Source organism: Perissodus microlepis, chromosome 6, assembly GCF_051167445.1.
Source record: "Perissodus microlepis isolate ML-2025 ecotype Zambia chromosome 6, ASM5116744v1, whole genome shotgun sequence".
Taxonomy (NCBI): Eukaryota; Metazoa; Chordata; class Actinopteri; order Cichliformes; family Cichlidae; genus Perissodus; species Perissodus microlepis.
Window position 1 is genome coordinate 16,185,238 of NC_140466.1, and position 19,154 is coordinate 16,204,391.

Below are 19,154 nucleotides of genomic sequence, written 5' to 3' on the forward strand. Positions count from 1 at the left end.
ATTTAAAATGAACGTCCTCATATGTGGATCTCATTGTTTTGAGAAACAAAAAAAAGATAGTCCGAATCTGATGTCTTTGTTTTTACATTCATCAGGTCCCAATCAACCCAAATGGCACAGAGAAATGAAAAATGCATGCCATGAAAGAGTTCAGGTCTTAGGATGTTAAAAATGTCCCTGCTGATGAGACCAGTGAATGTGGGGCGACGGTGGCAAGAAAAAACTCCCTCCTGGAGGAAGAAATCTTGGGAGGAACCAGGCTCTCTGGGAGGACCCTTCCTCCTGAGGGCAATACTTACCAGTACTTGTCCTCCAGTGTGCGATGGTGGGCTGGGACGAGTGTTGTTTCTTCTCAGCATGATGATGACCTTAACTTCCTTCCTTCCTTCCATTTCCTGTTTCAGAACTGAGAATGAAGACAAAACTGGTTAACAAGGTAACAGGACATTTAAAAATTCTCTCACTTCAGGATGAGATGCTGTGTCTTCTTACGTTTCTCTTGTAAAACAGGATGTAGGCCGAGTGCTGCTGTTCCTCACAAGCTGCAGATCCAGTTGTGTGGAGCACCTGTGCGTCATTATAGGTGAGCCAGCGATCTGATGTAGAGTGCTGACTCTCCTCAGGATGGACAGAACTACAGATGTAGTGTCCTGAAATCACATTAAGACAAATGAATCCAACTTCTGGAAGTCAACTGATTCAAGCAAACAGTGATTTTGACTTAGTTCTTCTTAGAACATCAAAAGCTTTTGTGTGTGAGTCCTTCACTGAAAAGTAGCAAGTTTTCATTTTCTGTTTGTCACAAGTCTGTTGTTTTACCTGACTCTGTGCCTCCATAATGACTAATGATGCTGACAAGACTATAACAGCCACCACCCTGAGAAGGAACAAATCCAAAGAGTGTTAGTTTCATAAAGTCTCACATCAGTGCCATAATTAAGCTGATTTGCTGAGGCTACGTCCACACGAATGCGTTTTCGTTTGAAAACACATCGTTTTCTCTCCGCTTTGACCTCCCGTCCACACTGAGATGGCGTTTTCCTCAAGGAAAAACACAGCATCTTGAAAACGCTCTCGAAAACGCATACATTTCAAAACGGAGTTGTCCCGTCGCAGTGTGGACACTCGAAAATGCAGACTTTCTAAAACGATGACGCATTTTAGTCATGTGATGCAGTCATGTGAGCAATTAAACAAAGATAGCCGAGTGCATTATACAGCAGTTGTTTTGATTGCTCTCAACTTTGACAGCCCTAAAAAAGATTAATATCAGTTTGTACATGCTCCGGATAGCTTTTCTTCAAATTCTGTTATTCTCACTCACTTTTGCGCATGCGCAGGACTGGAACGTAAGCGTTTTCGGCCGTTTCAATGCAGACGCACAGCTATTTGAAAATGACTGAAAACGCTAGTGTGGACACGGAGTTTTCAAATCTATCAGGGCTAGTGTGGACGTAGCCTGAGATGTTCTGCAGTCTGTTTTTACCTGATTGGATGGCACCACCAAGTCCCTCTGCAGCCTGACGGGGTCATCCACCTTCTGAATCTTGTAGGTTTGTGTAAAGCCAAACCTCTTCAGATGCAAGATCAGAACTCTGGCAGAAAAGAAAAAAAATAAAACAAACAAGGTAGAAAATAAGAAGAATGAGTTTCAAACACAAACAGAAGATGGGAGAAAACGACTGCTCAAGTATTGTCTCGAAAAACTCTGATATTTGATGCGCCACAGTTTGGAAACCTGGTCAGTCGATCAATTCTGATGTGACCTTACTCACCTTGGCAGTGTATCAAAAGACGACTTCAGTTCTGAGGCCGTCCCTCCACAATCACAGCGAAATTCTATTTCTTGTTCCTGAACAACAGCACAGAGAAAACAGGCTTTATGTTAGAAAGAAATCTCAACATATGCACACACACATACACACAAACACTAACAAAAAAGGTGTGTTAAGATCGCTGACACTACAACTCTATTGGAATTTGTGATCTTACCTTCAAGTATGTCTCTAACATGTTTATAACAGACCCCTCTGGAACCAGGTCAAGAGACAAGCTGGTGAATTCCTCTTGCTGTGATGATTGGTGACCGCAGCTACACATTTCAGGAGTAACGTAGTTAAAGTAAAGATCAGGTAGGTGGAAAAGAGGTATATGAAAATATTGCAACCAGCTCTGCGTTTCTGAAAGACAGGCTTACCTCTTGCATGTCCTCATGTTTTCCATTTTAAAAATGTGATGGTCTTCTACTGGGCAGGTATAACTTTGGCCCAGGAGAGCTGCGTTCCTCTCCAGGTGAGGTGTGAGCCTTTTGACCTCATTGAGGAACAATGTTAGGAATTCATGAGCGTCCTGAAAGAAAAGCAGAGAGATTTAAAACAGTACATCAAAATCAGAAGGTAAAGCAAAAAACGAAATGTCCAAATAGCTGACGCACTTTCTGTGCACTGCCGGTGTATTCAGGAGCTTGACTGCTGAATGCCTTCTTAAAAGCTCTTAGGTGGTGATCTTTAAGGCCATAATCTGTTGACTCATGACAGTCCCTGACATCAATGAGCCTTCTGTAGAAAGGAAAGGGTAAACAGACATTTCTGCTGTTAGATCTCTTTGTTCTTCAGGTTTTTGAAGAAAGTAGAAGGTTGACGTAGCGCACCTTAAGAGCTGAGCTTCTGGATCTGTGCTCCACAAAACCTCCTGACGCCTGATGTCTCTTATGAACTCCTCAATGTTGAGGAGGCTCTGCAGGCAGGAGTTCATGTAGCAGGTGTTTCCGATGTTTGGAAACCTGACACACACGCACAACGTTTACAGTATCAGTGTAAAAGAATTCATTTTCTCCACTTTGACAAAGTGAGCTTTGGTCTTTGTGCACCACGTGTACTCACCCGAAGCAGTCTATAGTCTCAGTTTGACTTTCTATTATTTTTCCACCGCATGCTACACTGCTCCAAAAAGGTAAAAACACAAACACAAAATTAGGAAAGATGTCAGGATGCTGAGCAGTGTATGTGCATGTATGCATGAGCTTTGAAGTTGAAACATTTTGGAGGACGTCTTTCTCTTACCTGTTAAACACATGCTCCCATCCACTCTCTTGGTCCAGAAGCTCCATAATCAAAGTGTCCCAAATCAGGTCTGCTGGGATCTTTTCCGTGGTGCTTCTTACCTGCTATATATAAAGGACATAGCTGTGTGCCTCATTGCTCTTAATTGCTCTCATTTAAATGCTTGATGACAGTGACTCTTTCCATAAAACATACCTTCCCGGATTTAAAAAGAGACCAGCGACACCTGTTTTGTGTCTTCACTGTGTTGCTCTCTGCCTCTGCATCGCTGTCAGTTTGCTGCAGAGGACGAACAAACATAAGTTTATTAAAAAAGTAAAGTCACTTAAAATTAACAAGTGCATTTTAAAGAGAATGTGCATTTCATATGTTTTGTGTAAAAGCAAACCGAGGAACAGCAGAAGAAGTGTCTCCATTTTCTCTTCTTCTTCTTCTTTTGACCATTTTCAGGGTTAGCTGGTGTGGCAGCAACAGAAGCATCCGGGATGCTGATCAGGAGAAAAGTGTAAATGTTGTGGAAATTTATAAGAAGGAGTACATTTTGCTAATACAGATTGCTAATAACAGTGAATAACTGTAATGGAATACCAACATGAACAAAATCATGTATTTTATACATTTACACTCTACATTTTCAAACGCTAATCTCTGCAACCATATAAATAATAGACAAGACTAGAAGTAGTAAAAAAGATGTAAATACACAAGGTGGAAGAAAAATGCCAATAAAAGGGAAATAAAAGAGCTCCAACTAAACCACTGCTATAAATATCTCCAGCAGCATTAAAGAGTGGCGCATTTCTTTACCTCTGATGAGACGTAGAAGGAATTTCCTTCTCTGCCACGTTTTGTTTGTGTAATTTCTGTTTAGAAACAAGAAAACCAACATCAGTAATGGCATAAAACAAACATACCAAGGGAGTCTCTCCATGAAAAGTGTCCAGTTAGAAAATTTGGTATTATTTCATATTATTTATCACTTTAGTGAGCTGTCAGCTCATGAAGCAGATATATAGGAATATCTTTAAATAAAATAAAAACAATTTATTCATGCTTTAAATTCAGTTTTAAAGTTTGTCCTGTGAAATACAAAATCCTTCATTTGGTTCTGATCAAAATTCAGTTTTTACAGAAATCATCCATGAAGCTTCATTAAAAGCTTCAAAAATGCTTATTCACCACAAAAAATATTTAGAGAAACATCCTGCAAGTCTCTTCAAACTTACCTTTCTGTGAAAAAAACAAAACGTTTAAACATCTTTGAACTTAATTTGAGGACATAGCTGTGCTAAATTGCTCTTAATTCTTCTCATTTAACTGTGATGAGTAAATGCTTGATGACAGTGACTCTTTCCATAAAACATACCTTCCAGAATTTAAAAAGAAACCAGCGACACTTTTTTTGTGTCTTCACAGTGTTGGTCTCTGCCTCTGCATCGCTGTCAGTTTGCTGCAGAGGACGAACAAACATACGTTTATTAAAAAAGTAAAGTCACTTTAAATTAACAAGTGCAATTTAAAGAGAATGTGCATTTCATATGTTTTGTGTAAAAGCAAACCGAGGAACAGCAGAGGTGTCTCCATTTTCTCTTCTTCTTTTGACCATTTTCAGCAACAGAAGCATCCGGGATGCTGATGAGGACAAAAGTGTAAATGTTATTTTTCAAAGTGGAAATTTTTAACAAGGAGTACATGCTGGAGATTGCAGATAAAAATTAATAACTGTAATGGAACAAAATCATGTATTTTGTACATTTACACTCTACATTTTCAAACGCTAATCTCTGAATCAATATAAATTATAGACAAGACTAGAAGTAGTAAAAAAGATGTAACTACAAAACACCAATAAAAGGGAAATAAAAGAGCTCCAACTAAACCACTGCTATAAATATCTCCAGCAGCATTAAAGAGTGGCGCATTTCTTTACCTCTGATGAGACGTAGAAGGAATTTCCTTCTCTGCCACGTTTTGTTTGTGTGATTTCTGTGTATGGGGCTAATTTGCATATTTTGGAATGTATGCCCATTTGAACTGTATGGTACTCGTCTCCAAGCAACTGCTACAAAAACAGGTCAAGTCAAGTGGCTTTTATTGTCATTTTAACCACGTGCAGAGGTACTGTACAGAGTGAAATGAGACAGCGTTCCTCCGAGACCCTGGTGCTATATATGACATATACGGACAAACCCAGGACTACATAAAGGGCAGTGTGCATAAACTGCAAAAATAAACAAGACAAAACAGTGCAAAACTAGACAGAACAGGACGATACAGACACAAGACAATGGAAATGTGCAAAATGCTGAGTATTGTGCAAAAGTAACTTGGTGTCTGTATGTATGTGTATGAGTGTGAGATACTGCAGATAAGTGCTTGGTAGTGACGTGTGTGTAGGTGTGCGTGTGCCAGTGCAGTCACTGAGTGTTCAGGGGTCTGACGGCTTGTGGGAAGAAACTTTTCCGTAGTTTGGTAGCGAGGGCCCGGATGTTCTGGGACCTCTTTCCAGAAGGCAGCAGGGTGAAGAGTGTGTTTGAAGGGTGTGTGGGGTCCTCCAGCAAGCGGTTGTTATAAGGAGGGGAGAGGGGCTCCAATGATCTTCTCAGCTGCTCTCACAATCCGTTGTAGGGTACTGCGATCCAATACGCTGCAGTTACCATACCAGACAGTGATGCAGCTACTTAGGATGCTCTCGTTAGTCCCACTGTAAAAGGTGGTGAGAATGGATGGTGGGAGATGGGCTTTCCTCAGCTTCTGCATGAAGTAGAGATGCTGCTGGGCCTTCTTGGTTATGGAGCTGGTGTTGAGGGAGCAGGAGAGGTTCTCCGCCAGGTGGACACCAAGAAATCTGGTGCTCTTGACGACCTCCACAGAGGATCCATTCATGTTAAGTGGGCAGTGATCCCACTGTGCTCTCCTGAAGTCAACAATCTCTTTTGTTTTGTCCACGTTCAGAGACAGGTTGTTGACTCTACACCTCTACAGATGGCCCGCAGTGCAACCCTTCAGCTTCCTAGTAGATTCACCTATATACAAATTTAAAGACCTAGGAGACTTACTTCTCGTCAGAGTTGTAGCATTCACAAGATTTTCAGAAAACTTGACCTTTGAACTTGAGGTCAAGGTCACTGATATTCAAACTGACCCCAGAACTTTAGTAGATGCACCAATGGCATCAATTCAAAATCCTGCCCCTCGTTCTCGAATTATTGTCTTGACCAAGCTGAGTATACAATTATGAAAGAATCATTTTCCATTTTTATTTCACTATCTGTAACTAAGACAAATAAACAGTATTTGGGACACAAGTCACTATTAAAGTGGTTAGTGAGACTCCACATCTGATAACAGTATAACACACTGCTTATTTATGTAAAATTGTCATCAATAAATGTGTTCAAAACAGAAGCTACACTGGCTTTAAAAGTTTTTGTTAACTCTGACTACCTGTCTGCTCTTACCTGTTTCTTTTGCTCTCTGCTGTCTTCATCCTCCATCCAACTCTACAGCTATTGTTAGGGATGACATGATGAAACTGAAGGGTGTCTGGGCACCGAAAAAAGAAAAGAAGAGAGATTGGATTAGGCTGCAGCTGGCGTGCCATTCTCTCACTTCAGGATGAGATGCTGTGTCTTCTTACGTTTCTCTTGTAAAACAGGATGTAGGCTGAGTGCTGCTGTTCCTCACAAGCTGCAGATCCAGTTGTGTGCAGCACCTGTGCGTCATTATAGGTGAGCCAAGGATCTGATGTAGAGTGCTGACTCTCCTCTGGATGGACAGAATTACAGATGCAGCAGCTGTTTCCGATGTATGGAAACCTGACACACAAACAAAAGTTTACAGTATCAGTGTAAAATAATTCATTTTGTCCAGGTTGAGAAGGTGAGCTTTGGTCCTTGTGCACCACGTGTACTCACCTGAAGCCGTTTGTAGTCTGAATTTTATTTTCCATTATTTATCCACCGCCCAAATGTTTCACTACGCTACTGCAAAAAGGTAAAAACACAAACACACAATTAGACACTGAGCACTGGATGTGCATGTATGCATGAGCTTTGAAGTTTAAACTTTTTATTTTTATTTTTATCATCAACAATTTTTATTTATTTCATTTTAAACTTCAATAACAGAGCTTAAGGATAACTACATAAATAAATAGTTTAAAAAACAAACAAACAAAAACAAAACAACAACAAAACAAAACACTACAACAACAAAAAACAAAACAAAGGGAAGTTATCCTATTCTTTCTTCGCACACCAATCCCCACACCACCACTCTGTCATTACTCCTCTGTTCTTCAAGTTACAGAAAGCCAGCTTGTAAAGGGGGACCAAATACAATCATATTGAGGCAATTTGTCTAATAAACCATAAGTCACTTTTTCGTAAGACGCCAACTTAGCCATTGTCTTTAGCCACTCTTCATAGGGAGGGGGGTTCTTTTTCCGCCAATGTCTTAGCAGGACCCGTTTGGCCGTAGTAAGAGCCAAAATAATCCATCTTTTTGTATAACTGGAAAAATCTCCATCAGAAAGTTCTGTGGTTATACCAAGTATGGACAGTTTTGGTGAGATACCAAATCTCCTTTTTAAAACACTGAAAATTACCTCCATTATATTTTCCCACCAATCCCGAAGTGCCGAACAGCTCCATAAGATATGTAAAATCAAAGCATTTTGACCATCACATCTCCAACATTCGTCCGTAGAGGCCAGGTTCCATTTATACAATTGTTGCGGTGTTCGATGCCACCTATGGATTATCTTAAGTTGAATAAATCTACTGCCTGTTTCTTTATACATAGTATTAACATTTTGAAAACATGAATCCCATTCAACTGAAGATATGTCCAATGCCATGTCCTGGGCCCAGTAGCCCTTAACTTTAAGGAGAGGGTCAGCTGACCGTTCTTGCAATAAGTGATAAATCTTAGAGGTAATGCCTTTACCCAAGGGTGATCTTGAGAGCAGGACTTCCATAGGGTTGCCCACAAGACAACTCAAGGGGGTTCCCAGCCACTTCGATAATGAACTATGTATTTGGACATATCTCCAGAATTGATTACGCTGCAACTTATATAACTCTACAATTTTATCAAAGCTTAAAAAACATTTAGTCCCACAGTCAAATAAATCTGATACATTAAGGATGCCTGCTTTACGCCACTGTAACCAGTCAACCGATGTCCCTCCAATTAAAATTCTTTTATTACTCCATAAGGTTGCCGAAGGTGATTTAATAAAGTCCCAGCGACCTGCCCTATGTAATTTAAACCACAATGTCTTTGCAATTATAGGATGGGTAGTTTTATGACTGGTATCAAACAGCTCCCTCCAAGGAGAAATACCGCCATTAACTTCCGTCTCTATACGGGACCAGATGGGTTTAACTGGTGCAGTAGGTAACCAAGCTCTAAGTTGTTTCACGTTCATCACCCAATAATACCATTGGAAATTAGGCAATGAAAAACCTCCTTGTTTTGCACTCGCTTGAAGTTTCTTAATACTTAAACGATGCGGTGAGCTACCCCAAAGAAACTGCCGGATTAAAAAGTCTAGATCTTTGAAATACTTATCTGGAATGTGTAATGGAATATTAGATAAAATATAAAAGATCATGGGTGCAGTCATCATCTTAATACAACTAATTTTACCCCATATTGTGAGACGTACTCTGGACCATCTACCAAATTCCATTTTTATTCTTTCCAACATTGGCTCCATATTTGCTCGAACCATCTTAGTGTAATCCGAGGTCATTTGTATCCCCAAATACCTCAAACCATTCACGGACCACCGAAACTCCCACTGTTTAAATAAAGTATGGGGGCAGTGTCCTGACATAGGCATTGCCTCTGATTTATCCCAGTTGACGCGATACCCTGAAAGCAGCGTAAAGCTTTCTACACATTCTAATAGGGCTGGAATTGACTTCCCAGGCTGGGTCATAAGTAACAACATATCATCTGCATATAATAGAAGCTTATGTTGACTATTACCCATCGAAATTTCAAATATATTTACATTATTTCTCAGTTTTTGTGCCAAAGGCTCTATAGCAATTACAAAAAGACCGGGGCTAAGGGGACAACCCTGTCTTGTGGATCTCTGTAAAAGGAATAGGTCTGATATGAGCCCATTCGTCAATACTCGCGCTGAAGGCGAATCATATTGTAGCGGGTCAGGGCTGTTCGGGGTTCTGTTTGTGATGTTTTGTTTATGTTACCATAGTGACGGGTGACGCCCTCTGGCTGCGACGGTGTGTCCTTCCGGGGTCAGAGGGCGCCCTGTGTGTTGTTGTTGCTGTTCTGTTGCCGTGCTGAGCAGTTAGCTAGCGGCAGTGTTCTTCTGCAGATGTTAATAAACGGCTGTGCTCCCTGGCTAGCTCACGGAAAGCAAGACCAAACGATACCTCCGTCTCCTCCTTGTCTGAGCTCGCCAAAATATAATATCTTTATCCACCTAATAAAATTGTCACCAAAACCAAACTTTTATAATGTCTTAAACAGATAATCCCACTCAACACAATCAAAAGCTTTTGCAGCATCCAGCGATAGGGCCACTGTTGGATGTACTGAATCATATACATAATTTTGCAAATTAACCAACCGCCTAATATTATCTGAACCATAGCGGTTTGGAACAAAACCAGATTGGTCTGCATGAATTATTTTCACCATTACTACTTTTAATCGACCCGCTAAGACCTTTGCCAAGATTTTTTGGTCAGAATTCAGCAAAGATATGGGGCGGTAACCACTTGGGTCTAAAGGGTCTTTCCCAGTTTAAAGAATAAATGTTATAAGTCCAGAGTGCATTGACTGAGGTAATGAGCCTACTTTGAACGCCTCATTATAAACATCGAGCAACAGGGGACTTAACATATCCTCAAATGCTCTATAGAAATCCAATGATAACCCATCTAATCCTGGAGCTTTATTAAGTGGCATACTGTTAATTGCACGGGTAATCTCCTCCACTGTAATTGGAGCATCTATAATCTGCTGGTCAGTAGTAGAAAGCTGTGGCAGGTTTAAATCAGTAAAGAATGCTTTGAATTTCTGTTCATCTAAACTCCCTTGTGTAGAATAAAGATTATTGTAAAAGGCCCTGAATCCATCATTTATATGTCTAATAGAAGTTGAAATAACCCCATCTGATTGTCGTATGCCTGGGATATGGTTCATACTGTCTTTCTGTTTAAGACGGTATGCTAATAAACGACTCGGCTTTTCTCCCATTTCCCAATATGCTTGATTAATGCGAAATAAAGCGTATTCTGCCTTTCTGTTGTACAGTACATTCAACTTATATTTAACTTGAACAATTTTATTCAACGTAACTCTGTCTTTTGTATGGGAATGTACTGCCTCAAGTGCCTTTAATTTGGCTTCTAACGTAATGATATTCTTGTTAGCTGCCTTCTTTTTAAAGGAAGCGTAAGAAATTATCCTCCCCCTTAAGTATGCCTTCATAGCATCCCACCAAGTAGCCAATGTAGTGTCCTCTCGATTATTTGTCTGTTTGTAAAATTGTATTTCATCTCTTATCAATTTAATAAACCCAGAGTCTTTAATTAAGGACACATTTAAATGCCATCTGCGGCTTTGAGGAATCTGTAAAATATTTCCAAGACACAGAAAAATTGGCACATGGTCCGAGAATACTATATTACCAATACTTGAATCTATAGAGTTATTCACTAAGGCTTCAGAAATAAGAAAGTAGTCGATTCTAGTATAAACATTATGAGGCGGAGAGTAAAAGGAATATTCCCTGCCTTCTGGATGCATTGTCCGCCAAATATCATTCAGACCTAAATCTGAGGTCATCTGCCTTATGGCAACTACAGATTTACTCTCTGTGCCTCTCCTAGGAAGTGATCTATCTAGGTCTTGATCCAGTATTTGATTAAAATCTCCTCCTACCACTATTTGTGCACCTTCTAATTCCAAAAGATACTGTGACAGGTTATGAAAAAAGGCGAGTATGTCCGCATTAGGTGCATAGATATTACATAAAATTATTGGTGTGTCCAGTAGTTGTCCATAAACCAATATAAATCTACCTTCCTTATCTGTTATTACTTTTGTTTCAGCAAAGCTAACTGCTTTATGAATCAGAACCGACACTCCCCTACTTTTATCAGTTCCAGGACTGGAAAAGACTTTACCTACCCAGGAACATTTAAGTTTTAAGGCTTCTGACTTGCACATGTGCATTTCTTGAATAAAGGCTATATCAACTCTTGATAACTTTAGATATGTTAACATTTTCTTCCTCTTAATCCCGTTATTCAACCCCTTAACATTCCAGCTGGCTATTTTGAAATCTGTCTGTCTATCCATCTTATATGTTGTCTCCTTGACCTGGAGACAACATATAAGATGACACCGCCATGGACCTCAACCAGCAGGCTTTGTGTTACCTGTTTCTTTATACAGGAGCATGTAGGGGTGGACTGCCTTTTTATTTGATTACCCTTTTCTCATGTTTTTGTTAGTTCGGGACATTCTGGGGGACATTATTCTCTTACTTGTTAAACACATGCTCCCATCCACTCTCTTGGTCCAGAAGCTCCATAATCCAAGTGTCCCAACTCAGGTCTGATGGCATTTTTTCCAGTGGTGTTTTTAACCTCTTGGGAACTTTCACTACATTCCTTACTTGATGCAGAAAGAAGAAAAGAGTCAGGGATGCATAGCAAGCACAACAAGACACCAGCAGTCCAGACCTTTCACCAACTGAAGACATTTGCAGCACCATAAAACATGACAGAGAAGAGCTGGGACTATGTGAAAGGGTGAAGTGCTGCAGTAAAGTTGCAATGGTCCTATCTTTTATACAGTCTATGGTTCACTCTATTAAGATGTGATTATCTCCAAGGTCCATTTAGTTTTAGTTAGCTGAAGCTAAACCAGAAGTTAAAACGAGATGATGAAAAACATTTTTAGTTAATGTTACGACTGTTGTTGTAATGTTGTCTCATATGTAAATCTGAGTGTGCAGGTGCCTTTCCGTGATTGGTGCATCCATGGGACGGACCATACAGATTGGCTAATGACCTGGAGACAACATATGAGATGACACCGCCATGGACCTCAACCGGCAGGCTTTGTGTTACCTGTTTCTTTATACAGGAGCATGTAGGGGTGGACTGCCTTTTTATTTGATTACCCTTTTCTTATGTTTTTGTTAGTTAGGGAGATAAGACATTGTCATTTGGTTTTATTCTTTTCATAAATAAGTTTTGTACATCCTTTTGATACGGTCCCTCTTGTTTGTTGTTTTGGGGTCCACCCCGAAGCTATAGTTCGCTCCTTTCCTTTGTTAGAATTCAATCACTGTAAATAAATCACCATCAAAATTGTACTGGTTGTGTGATGTACTGCTTGGGGTCAGACAGGGGTGGATCACCCCTATATTATGGTCTGGCCACCCTTAGACAGGCCATAACACTAACTAAAATGAAACTAGACTTAAAACTGGCTGGTGTCCTTACCAGTGACCTTGGGTCTGAACTGTGGGCTCCTCTTTCCAGGTGTTGGTACTGCCTGAGTGGGACCAAGATGTGCTGTCTTGCCTCTTTTGGGTTTTCTGCATGTTTCTGGCTCAGCATGCACTTCTTGGCGTTCGCTGTTGGTTGCAGCCACTTGAGGTTTCTGGGCTCATTTGGGTTCTCAACACTGGGTGACTTTGATGGGAGTGAAAGCATCCTCACAACATAAATCACCACACTACCTGCTTTTGTTTCAGATTTTTTCTTTATCCTTGTTAACATGTTTGGGTACTGGGTTTACCTGTAATGCATTTTGTGCTCCAAAAGCTGTTATTTTGTGGAGCTGTGCTCCAAAGGCTGTTAGCATGACCTTTTTTTATCATTAGATTGTGCCACACCAGCACCTGAGAGAAAAGCTTTGAGTTTGATTTTGTGTTTTGCAGGCACTCAGGAGAATAAGTCATGATGTTTCTTGTGTTTGTCATGTTAGTATCTCAGTGCTTGTCAATCACCAGTCAACAGTGTCACCACTATGAACAACATCCTGCGACCGTTTGAGTCAAAACCTTCGAGAAGTCCCTGCAGCCGCTTCAAAAGTCATCACTGAGCTCGATCTCTCTTTTAACACGCTGGAGACAACAATGAAAGATGACTTTCTTTCATATGCTGCTTTGAGGGCTTTGTTTGTGAACAACAACAGAATCAAAACCATCCATGAAGAGACATTTCACCCACTGATTAATTTGGAGAAACTGGACTTCCACAAACCAGTTGGAGACTTTGTCTTCTGGATGGTTTCAGAACCTGATTTCTCTCCACTATTTCAATCTTTTGGGAAACAAATATACAACACTGGGTCCGGGAAACCTTTTCCTGCCACTGAGGAGCTTGAAGACCCTCCATTTTTGAGGAGCTTTCCTTCAGTCTGTCAGTGAAAGGGATTTTTTTTAAATCTTGAAACTGCCGTGACCCTGTCAAAAAACCAGCTGGCCGGGTCAGTCGTGGACATTCACAAATACCCCATAGTACTGGTGGAAAAGAAATATCGGGGGAAAATGCATAGAGTAACGGCTGCAGTTAGCTGACGGCCATCATACCCCTTAAATCTGAAAACTGATTGGTCGGGGTTTAGTAGCTCAATAGGGCAGTATGTAGGCCTGCACACACCACCAACAGGGACACGTGGCGTTTGGGTTGCCCGTTCCAGCAATTCGCTACACAGAAGATAATGGCATTATGCAACTGGCCCGTTGATCAAATGATGAAAGCTGATAGTCAAATAGTGCGCCCTGACATAGCACTGACATTTCCACATGTTGTAACGAGTAGGGACAGACCATGTTCAGTGTGTCGTGACACTTGCACGATGGAAGAACACACCCACTTGTTGGTGCCAGAAGAGCCACTGAGAAATTATTGTTTTAGCTGGCTCATTACAAGTCGATGGCTGGTCACCTGGAATAAGATAAAACTCTGGAGCGAATAATTGCCCGATTTTACTGGCCAGGAAACTGTTTTAGACTTAGAGCTTTTTATTGTCATTGTGCAGTTTCTTGCACAGTGAAATTGGGTAAGTGGAGAGCATAGAGCCGCTGTATCTGTGCGCACCACCATCTTGCATTTTTTGCATGTTTGGATGTGCGCCGATGGTGTGCGTCCAGTGGTGTCAGCTGGTGAACCAGCTGGTCATTTAAAAAGCACCTTTATGCCCCTCACCATTAATGGAGGTCCCATTTGAGCACATTGGCATGGACCTCATTTTATCAATGAGAAAAAGAAAGTCTTTAGTTCAGCTGTTGTTAACTGATCTTGACTTTGTTGATTAAACGTTGCAAACCTGCCTTCAGTGTGTCCTGTACATGAGGTCATTTAGTACACCACAGCACGGTGAGTTTTTTGAGCTGATGAAGTTCAGCCAAAACAGGAAACATGCAGCAGGAGACAGTAACTTGTTAAAATGTTATAAAAGGTACAATTAAAGATTTTCACCCTACAGGGTTGTCAATGATCCAAGGATAAATGTCTAATTTGGTCAAAATTTTATAAGCCATTTCTGGAGAGACTGCAGTGGAAATGTTGTCACTTTTGGACTTTGCTACCTGCAGCTAAACATTTGCAGCTAAATCATTTATTTAAAAGCAGAAGCTGCAACTGATCGAGTGAATGTTTGTCTGAAAACTTAAACTGAACTCCAAGGGTACCATTGCTCCAGCTTACCATCTTTACCTGAGTGAATCAGTTTGTTGAACAATCTAAATGATTCAGAAACTTCTGTGACATCAACTTAACTAAGGCTCATTACAAATTTCACAAAACACTGCTGAATACTTTTAATATTTTTTTATTAGTTATTTTTGTTTTGTTGTTATTTTGATTTTAATAAAACTAAATAACAAAGAATTAAATAATTTCTTTGTTTTTTTTAATTTAATTTCTTTTACAAATAAATTAATAATAATATTAATAATAATAACTATAAAATTAGTGATGTCAGCGTAAACGTCATTAGTTAAAATAACGTTAACACTGACAGCACTAATTTGTTGCCAGAGAGCAAGCCAAACACTGGTCCAGAAAAGGACGATCTCTAGTAGTGGTGCACTACTAGTAGATTTGTTTTAACCTCCTAGGACCTGGTGTCCACATATGTGGACATAACATTTTGGGTTGTCTAGACCAAAATACAAAATTTTGCTCTTCAAAAACCTGACATCCACTTATGAGGGAGGACATTACACTGCCACTGTTCAATCGAAATTTAAAATGAACGTCCTCATATGTGGATCTCATTGTTTTGAGAAACAAAAAAAAGATAGTCCGAATCTGATGTCTTTGTTTTTACATTCATCAGGTCCCAATCAACCCAAATGGCACAGAGAAATGAAAAATGCATGCCATGAAAGAGTTCAGGTCTTAGGATGTTAAAAATGTCCCTGCTGATGAGACCAGTGAATGTGGGGCGACGGTGGCAAGAAAAAACTCCCTCCTGGAGGAAGAAATCTTGGGAGGAACCAGGCTCTCTGGGAGGACCCTTCCTCCTGAGGGCAATACTTACCAGTACTTGTCCTCCAGTGTGCGATGGTGGGCTGGGACGAGTGTTGTTTCTTCTCAGCATGATGATGACCTTAACTTCCTTCCTTCCTTCCATTTCCTGTTTCAGAACTGAGAATGAAGACAAAACTGGTTAACAAGGTAACAGGACATTTAAGAATTCTCTCACTTCAGGATGAGATGCTGTGTCTTCTTACGTTTCTCTTGTAAAACAGGATGTAGGCCGAGTGCTGCTGTTCCTCACAAGCTGCAGATCCAGTTGTGTGGAGCACCTGTGCGTCATTATAGGTGAGCCAGCGATCTGATGTAGAGTGCTGACTCTCCTCAGGATGGACAGAACTACAGATGTAGTGTCCTGAAATCACATTAAGACAAATGAATCCAACTTCTGGAAGTCAACTGATTCAAGCAAACAGTGATTTTGACTTAGTTCTTCTTAGAACATCAAAAGCTTTTGTGTGTGAGTCCTTCACTGAAAAGTAGCAAGTTTTCATTTTCTGTTTGTCACAAGTCTGTTGTTTTACCTGACTCTGTGCCTCCATAATGACTAATGATGCTGACAAGACTATAACAGCCACCACCCTGAGAAGGAACAAATCCAAAGAGTGTTAGTTTCATAAAGTCTCACATCAGTGCCATAATTAAGCTGATTTGCTGAGGCTACGTCCACACGAATGCGTTTTCGTTTGAAAACACATCGTTTTCTCTCCGCTTTGACCTCCCGTCCACACTGAGATGGCGTTTTCCTCAAGGAAAAACACAGCATCTTGAAAACGCTCTCGAAAACGCATACATTTGAAAACGGAGCAGTCCCGTCGCAGTGTGGACACGGAGTTTTCAAATCTATCAGGGCTAGTGTGGACGTAGCCTGAGACGTTCTGCAGTCTGTTTTTACCTGATTGGATGGCACCACCAAGTCCCTCTGCAGCCTGACGGGGTCATCCACCTTCTGAATCTTGTAGGTTTGTGTAAAGCCAAACCTCTCCAGATGCAAGATCAGAACTCTGGCAGAAAAGAAAAAAAATAAAACAAACAAGGTAGAAAATAAGAAGAATGAGTTTCAAACACAAACAGAAGATGGGAGAAAACGACTGCTCAAGTATTGTCTCGAAAAACTCTGATATTTGATGCGCCACAGTTTGGAAACCTGGTCAGTCGATCAATTCTGATGTGACCTTACTCACCTTGGCAGTGTATCAAAAGACGACTTCAGTTCTGAGGCCGTCCCTCCACAATCACAGCGAAATTCTATTTCTTGTTCCTGAACAACAGCACAGAGAAAACAGGCTTTATGTTAGAAAGAAATCTCAACATATGCACACACACATACACACAAACACTAACAAAAAAGGTGTGTTAAGATCGCTGACACTACAACTCTATTGGAATTTGTGATCTTACCTTCAAGTATGTCTCTAACATGTTTATAACAGACCCCTCTGGAACCAGGTCAAGAGACAAGCTGGTGAATTCCTCTTGCTGTGATGATTGGTGACCGCAGCTACACATTTCAGGAGTAACGTAGTTAAAGTAAAGATCAGGTAGGTGGAAAAGAGGTATATGAAAATATTGCAACCAGCTCTGCGTTTCTGAAAGACAGGCTTACCTCTTGCATGTCCTCATGTTTTCCATTTTAAAAATGTGATGGTCTTCTACTGGGCAGGTATAACTTTGGCCCAGGAGAGCTGCGTTCCTCTCCAGGTGAGGTGTGAGCCTTTTGACCTCATTGAGGAACAATGTTAGGAATTCATGAGCGTCCTGAAAGAAAAGCAGAGAGATTTAAAACAGTACATCAAAATCAGAAGGTAAAGCAAAAAACGAAATGTCCAAATAGCTGACGCACTTTCTGTGCACTGCCGGTGTATTCAGGAGCTTGATTGCTGAATGCCTTCTTAAAAGCTCTTAGGTGGTGATCTTTAAGGCCATAATCTGTTGACTCATGACAGTCCCTGACATCAATGAGCCTTCTGTAGAAAGGAAAGGGTAAACAGACATTTCTGCTGTTAGATCTCTTTGTTCTTCAGGTTTTTGAAGAAAGTAGAAGGTTGACGTTGCTCACCTTAAGAGCTGAGCTTCTGGATCTGTGCTCCACAAAACCTCCTGACGCCTGATGTCTCTTATGAACTCCTCAATGTTGAGGAGGCTCTGCAGGCAGGAGTTCATGTAGCAGGTGTTTCCGATGTTTGGAAACCTGACACACACGCACAACGTTTACAGTATCAGTGTAAAAGAATTCATTTTCTCCACTTTGACAAAGTGAGCTTTGGTCTTTGTGCACCACGTGTACTCACCCGAAGCAGTCTATAGTCTCAGTTTGACTTTCTATTATTTTTCCACCGCATGCTACACTGCTCCAAAAAGGTAAAAACACAAACACAAAATTAGGAAAGATGTCAGGATGCTGAGCAGTGTATGTGCATGTATGCATGAGCTTTGAAGTTGAAACATTTTGGAGGACGTCTTTCTCTTACCTGTTAAACACATGCTCCCATCCACTCTCTTGGTCCAGAAGCTCCATAATCAAAGTGTCCCAAATCAGGTCTGCTGGGATCTTTTCCGTGGTGCTTCTTACCTGCTATATATAAAGGACATAGCTGTGTGCCTCATTGCTCTTAATTGCTCTCATTTAAATGCTTGATGACAGTGACTCTTTCCATAAAACATACCTTCCCGGATTTAAAAAGAGACCAGCGACACCTGTTTTGTGTCTTCACAGTGTTGGTCTCTGCCTCTGCATCGCTGTCAGTTTGCTGCAGAGGACGAACAAACATAAGTTTATTAAAAAAGTAAAGTCACGTAAAATTAACAAGTGCATTTTAAAGAGAATGTGCATTTCATATGTTTTGTGTAAAAGCAAACCGAGGAACAGCAGAAGAAGTGTCTCCATTTTCTCTTCTTCTTCTTCTTTTGACCATTTTCAGGGTTAGCTGGTGTGGCAGCAACAGAAGCATCCGGGATGCTGATCAGGAGAAAAGTGTAAATGTTGTGGAAATTTATAAGAAGGAGTACATTTTGCTAATACAGATTGCTAATAACAGTGAATAACTGTAATGGAATACCAACATGAACAAAATCATGTATTTTATACATTTACACTCTACATTTTCAAACGCTAATCTCTGCAACCATATAAATAATAGACAAGACTAGAAGTAGTAAAAAAGATGTAAATACACAAGGTGGAAGAAAAATGCCAATAAAAGGGAAATAAAAGAGCTCCAACTAAACCACTGCTATAAATATCTCCAGCAGCATTAAAGAGTGGCGCATTTCTTTACCTCTGATGAGACGTAGAAGGAATTTCCTTCTCTGCCACGTTTTGTTTGTGTAATTTCTGTTTAGAAACAAGAAAACCAACATCAGTAATGGCATGAAACAAACATACCAAGGGAGTCTCTCCATGAAAAGTGTCCAGTTAGAAAATTTGGTATTATTTCATATTATTTATCACTTTAGTGAGCTGTCAGCTCATGAAGCAGATATATAGGAATATCTTTAAATAAAATAAAAACAATTTATTCATGCTTTAAATTGAGTTTTA

At 40.4% G+C, this 19,154-nt stretch overlaps 1 protein-coding gene and 1 long non-coding RNA gene across 3 annotated transcripts; both read right to left on the bottom strand.

Moving 5' to 3' along the window:
- Positions 1–752: 752 nt before the first annotated feature.
- LOC146385370 (ubiquitin carboxyl-terminal hydrolase 37-like) lies at positions 753–3,274 on the bottom strand. 2 transcript variants are annotated; one of them, XM_084931068.1, is made up of 5 exons: positions 2,435–3,274; positions 1,993–2,349; positions 1,776–1,852; positions 1,487–1,595; positions 753–877 (listed from the first exon to the last, which is right to left on the bottom strand). In XM_084931068.1, exons 2-5 carry the CDS (start codon positions 2,098–2,100, stop codon positions 800–802), a joined length of 372 nt encoding a protein of 123 aa, XP_084787194.1. In that variant the 5' UTR covers positions 2,101–2,349; positions 2,435–3,274; the 3' UTR covers positions 753–799. The 2 variants fall into 2 exon arrangements, with proteins under 2 accessions (XP_084787194.1, XP_084787195.1); XM_084931069.1 differs by lacking the exon at positions 2,435–3,274 and having other exon boundaries at positions 1,993–2,427.
- A 13,355-nt stretch (positions 3,275–16,629) lies between these two features.
- On the bottom strand, positions 16,630–18,358 carry LOC146385371 (uncharacterized). Its single transcript, XR_014800483.1, has 3 exons — positions 17,457–18,358; positions 17,015–17,371; positions 16,630–16,874 (listed from the first exon to the last, which is right to left on the bottom strand). It is a non-coding gene; the product is annotated as an uncharacterized LOC146385371 (long non-coding RNA).
- Between the last annotated feature and the right edge of the window lie 796 nt (positions 18,359–19,154).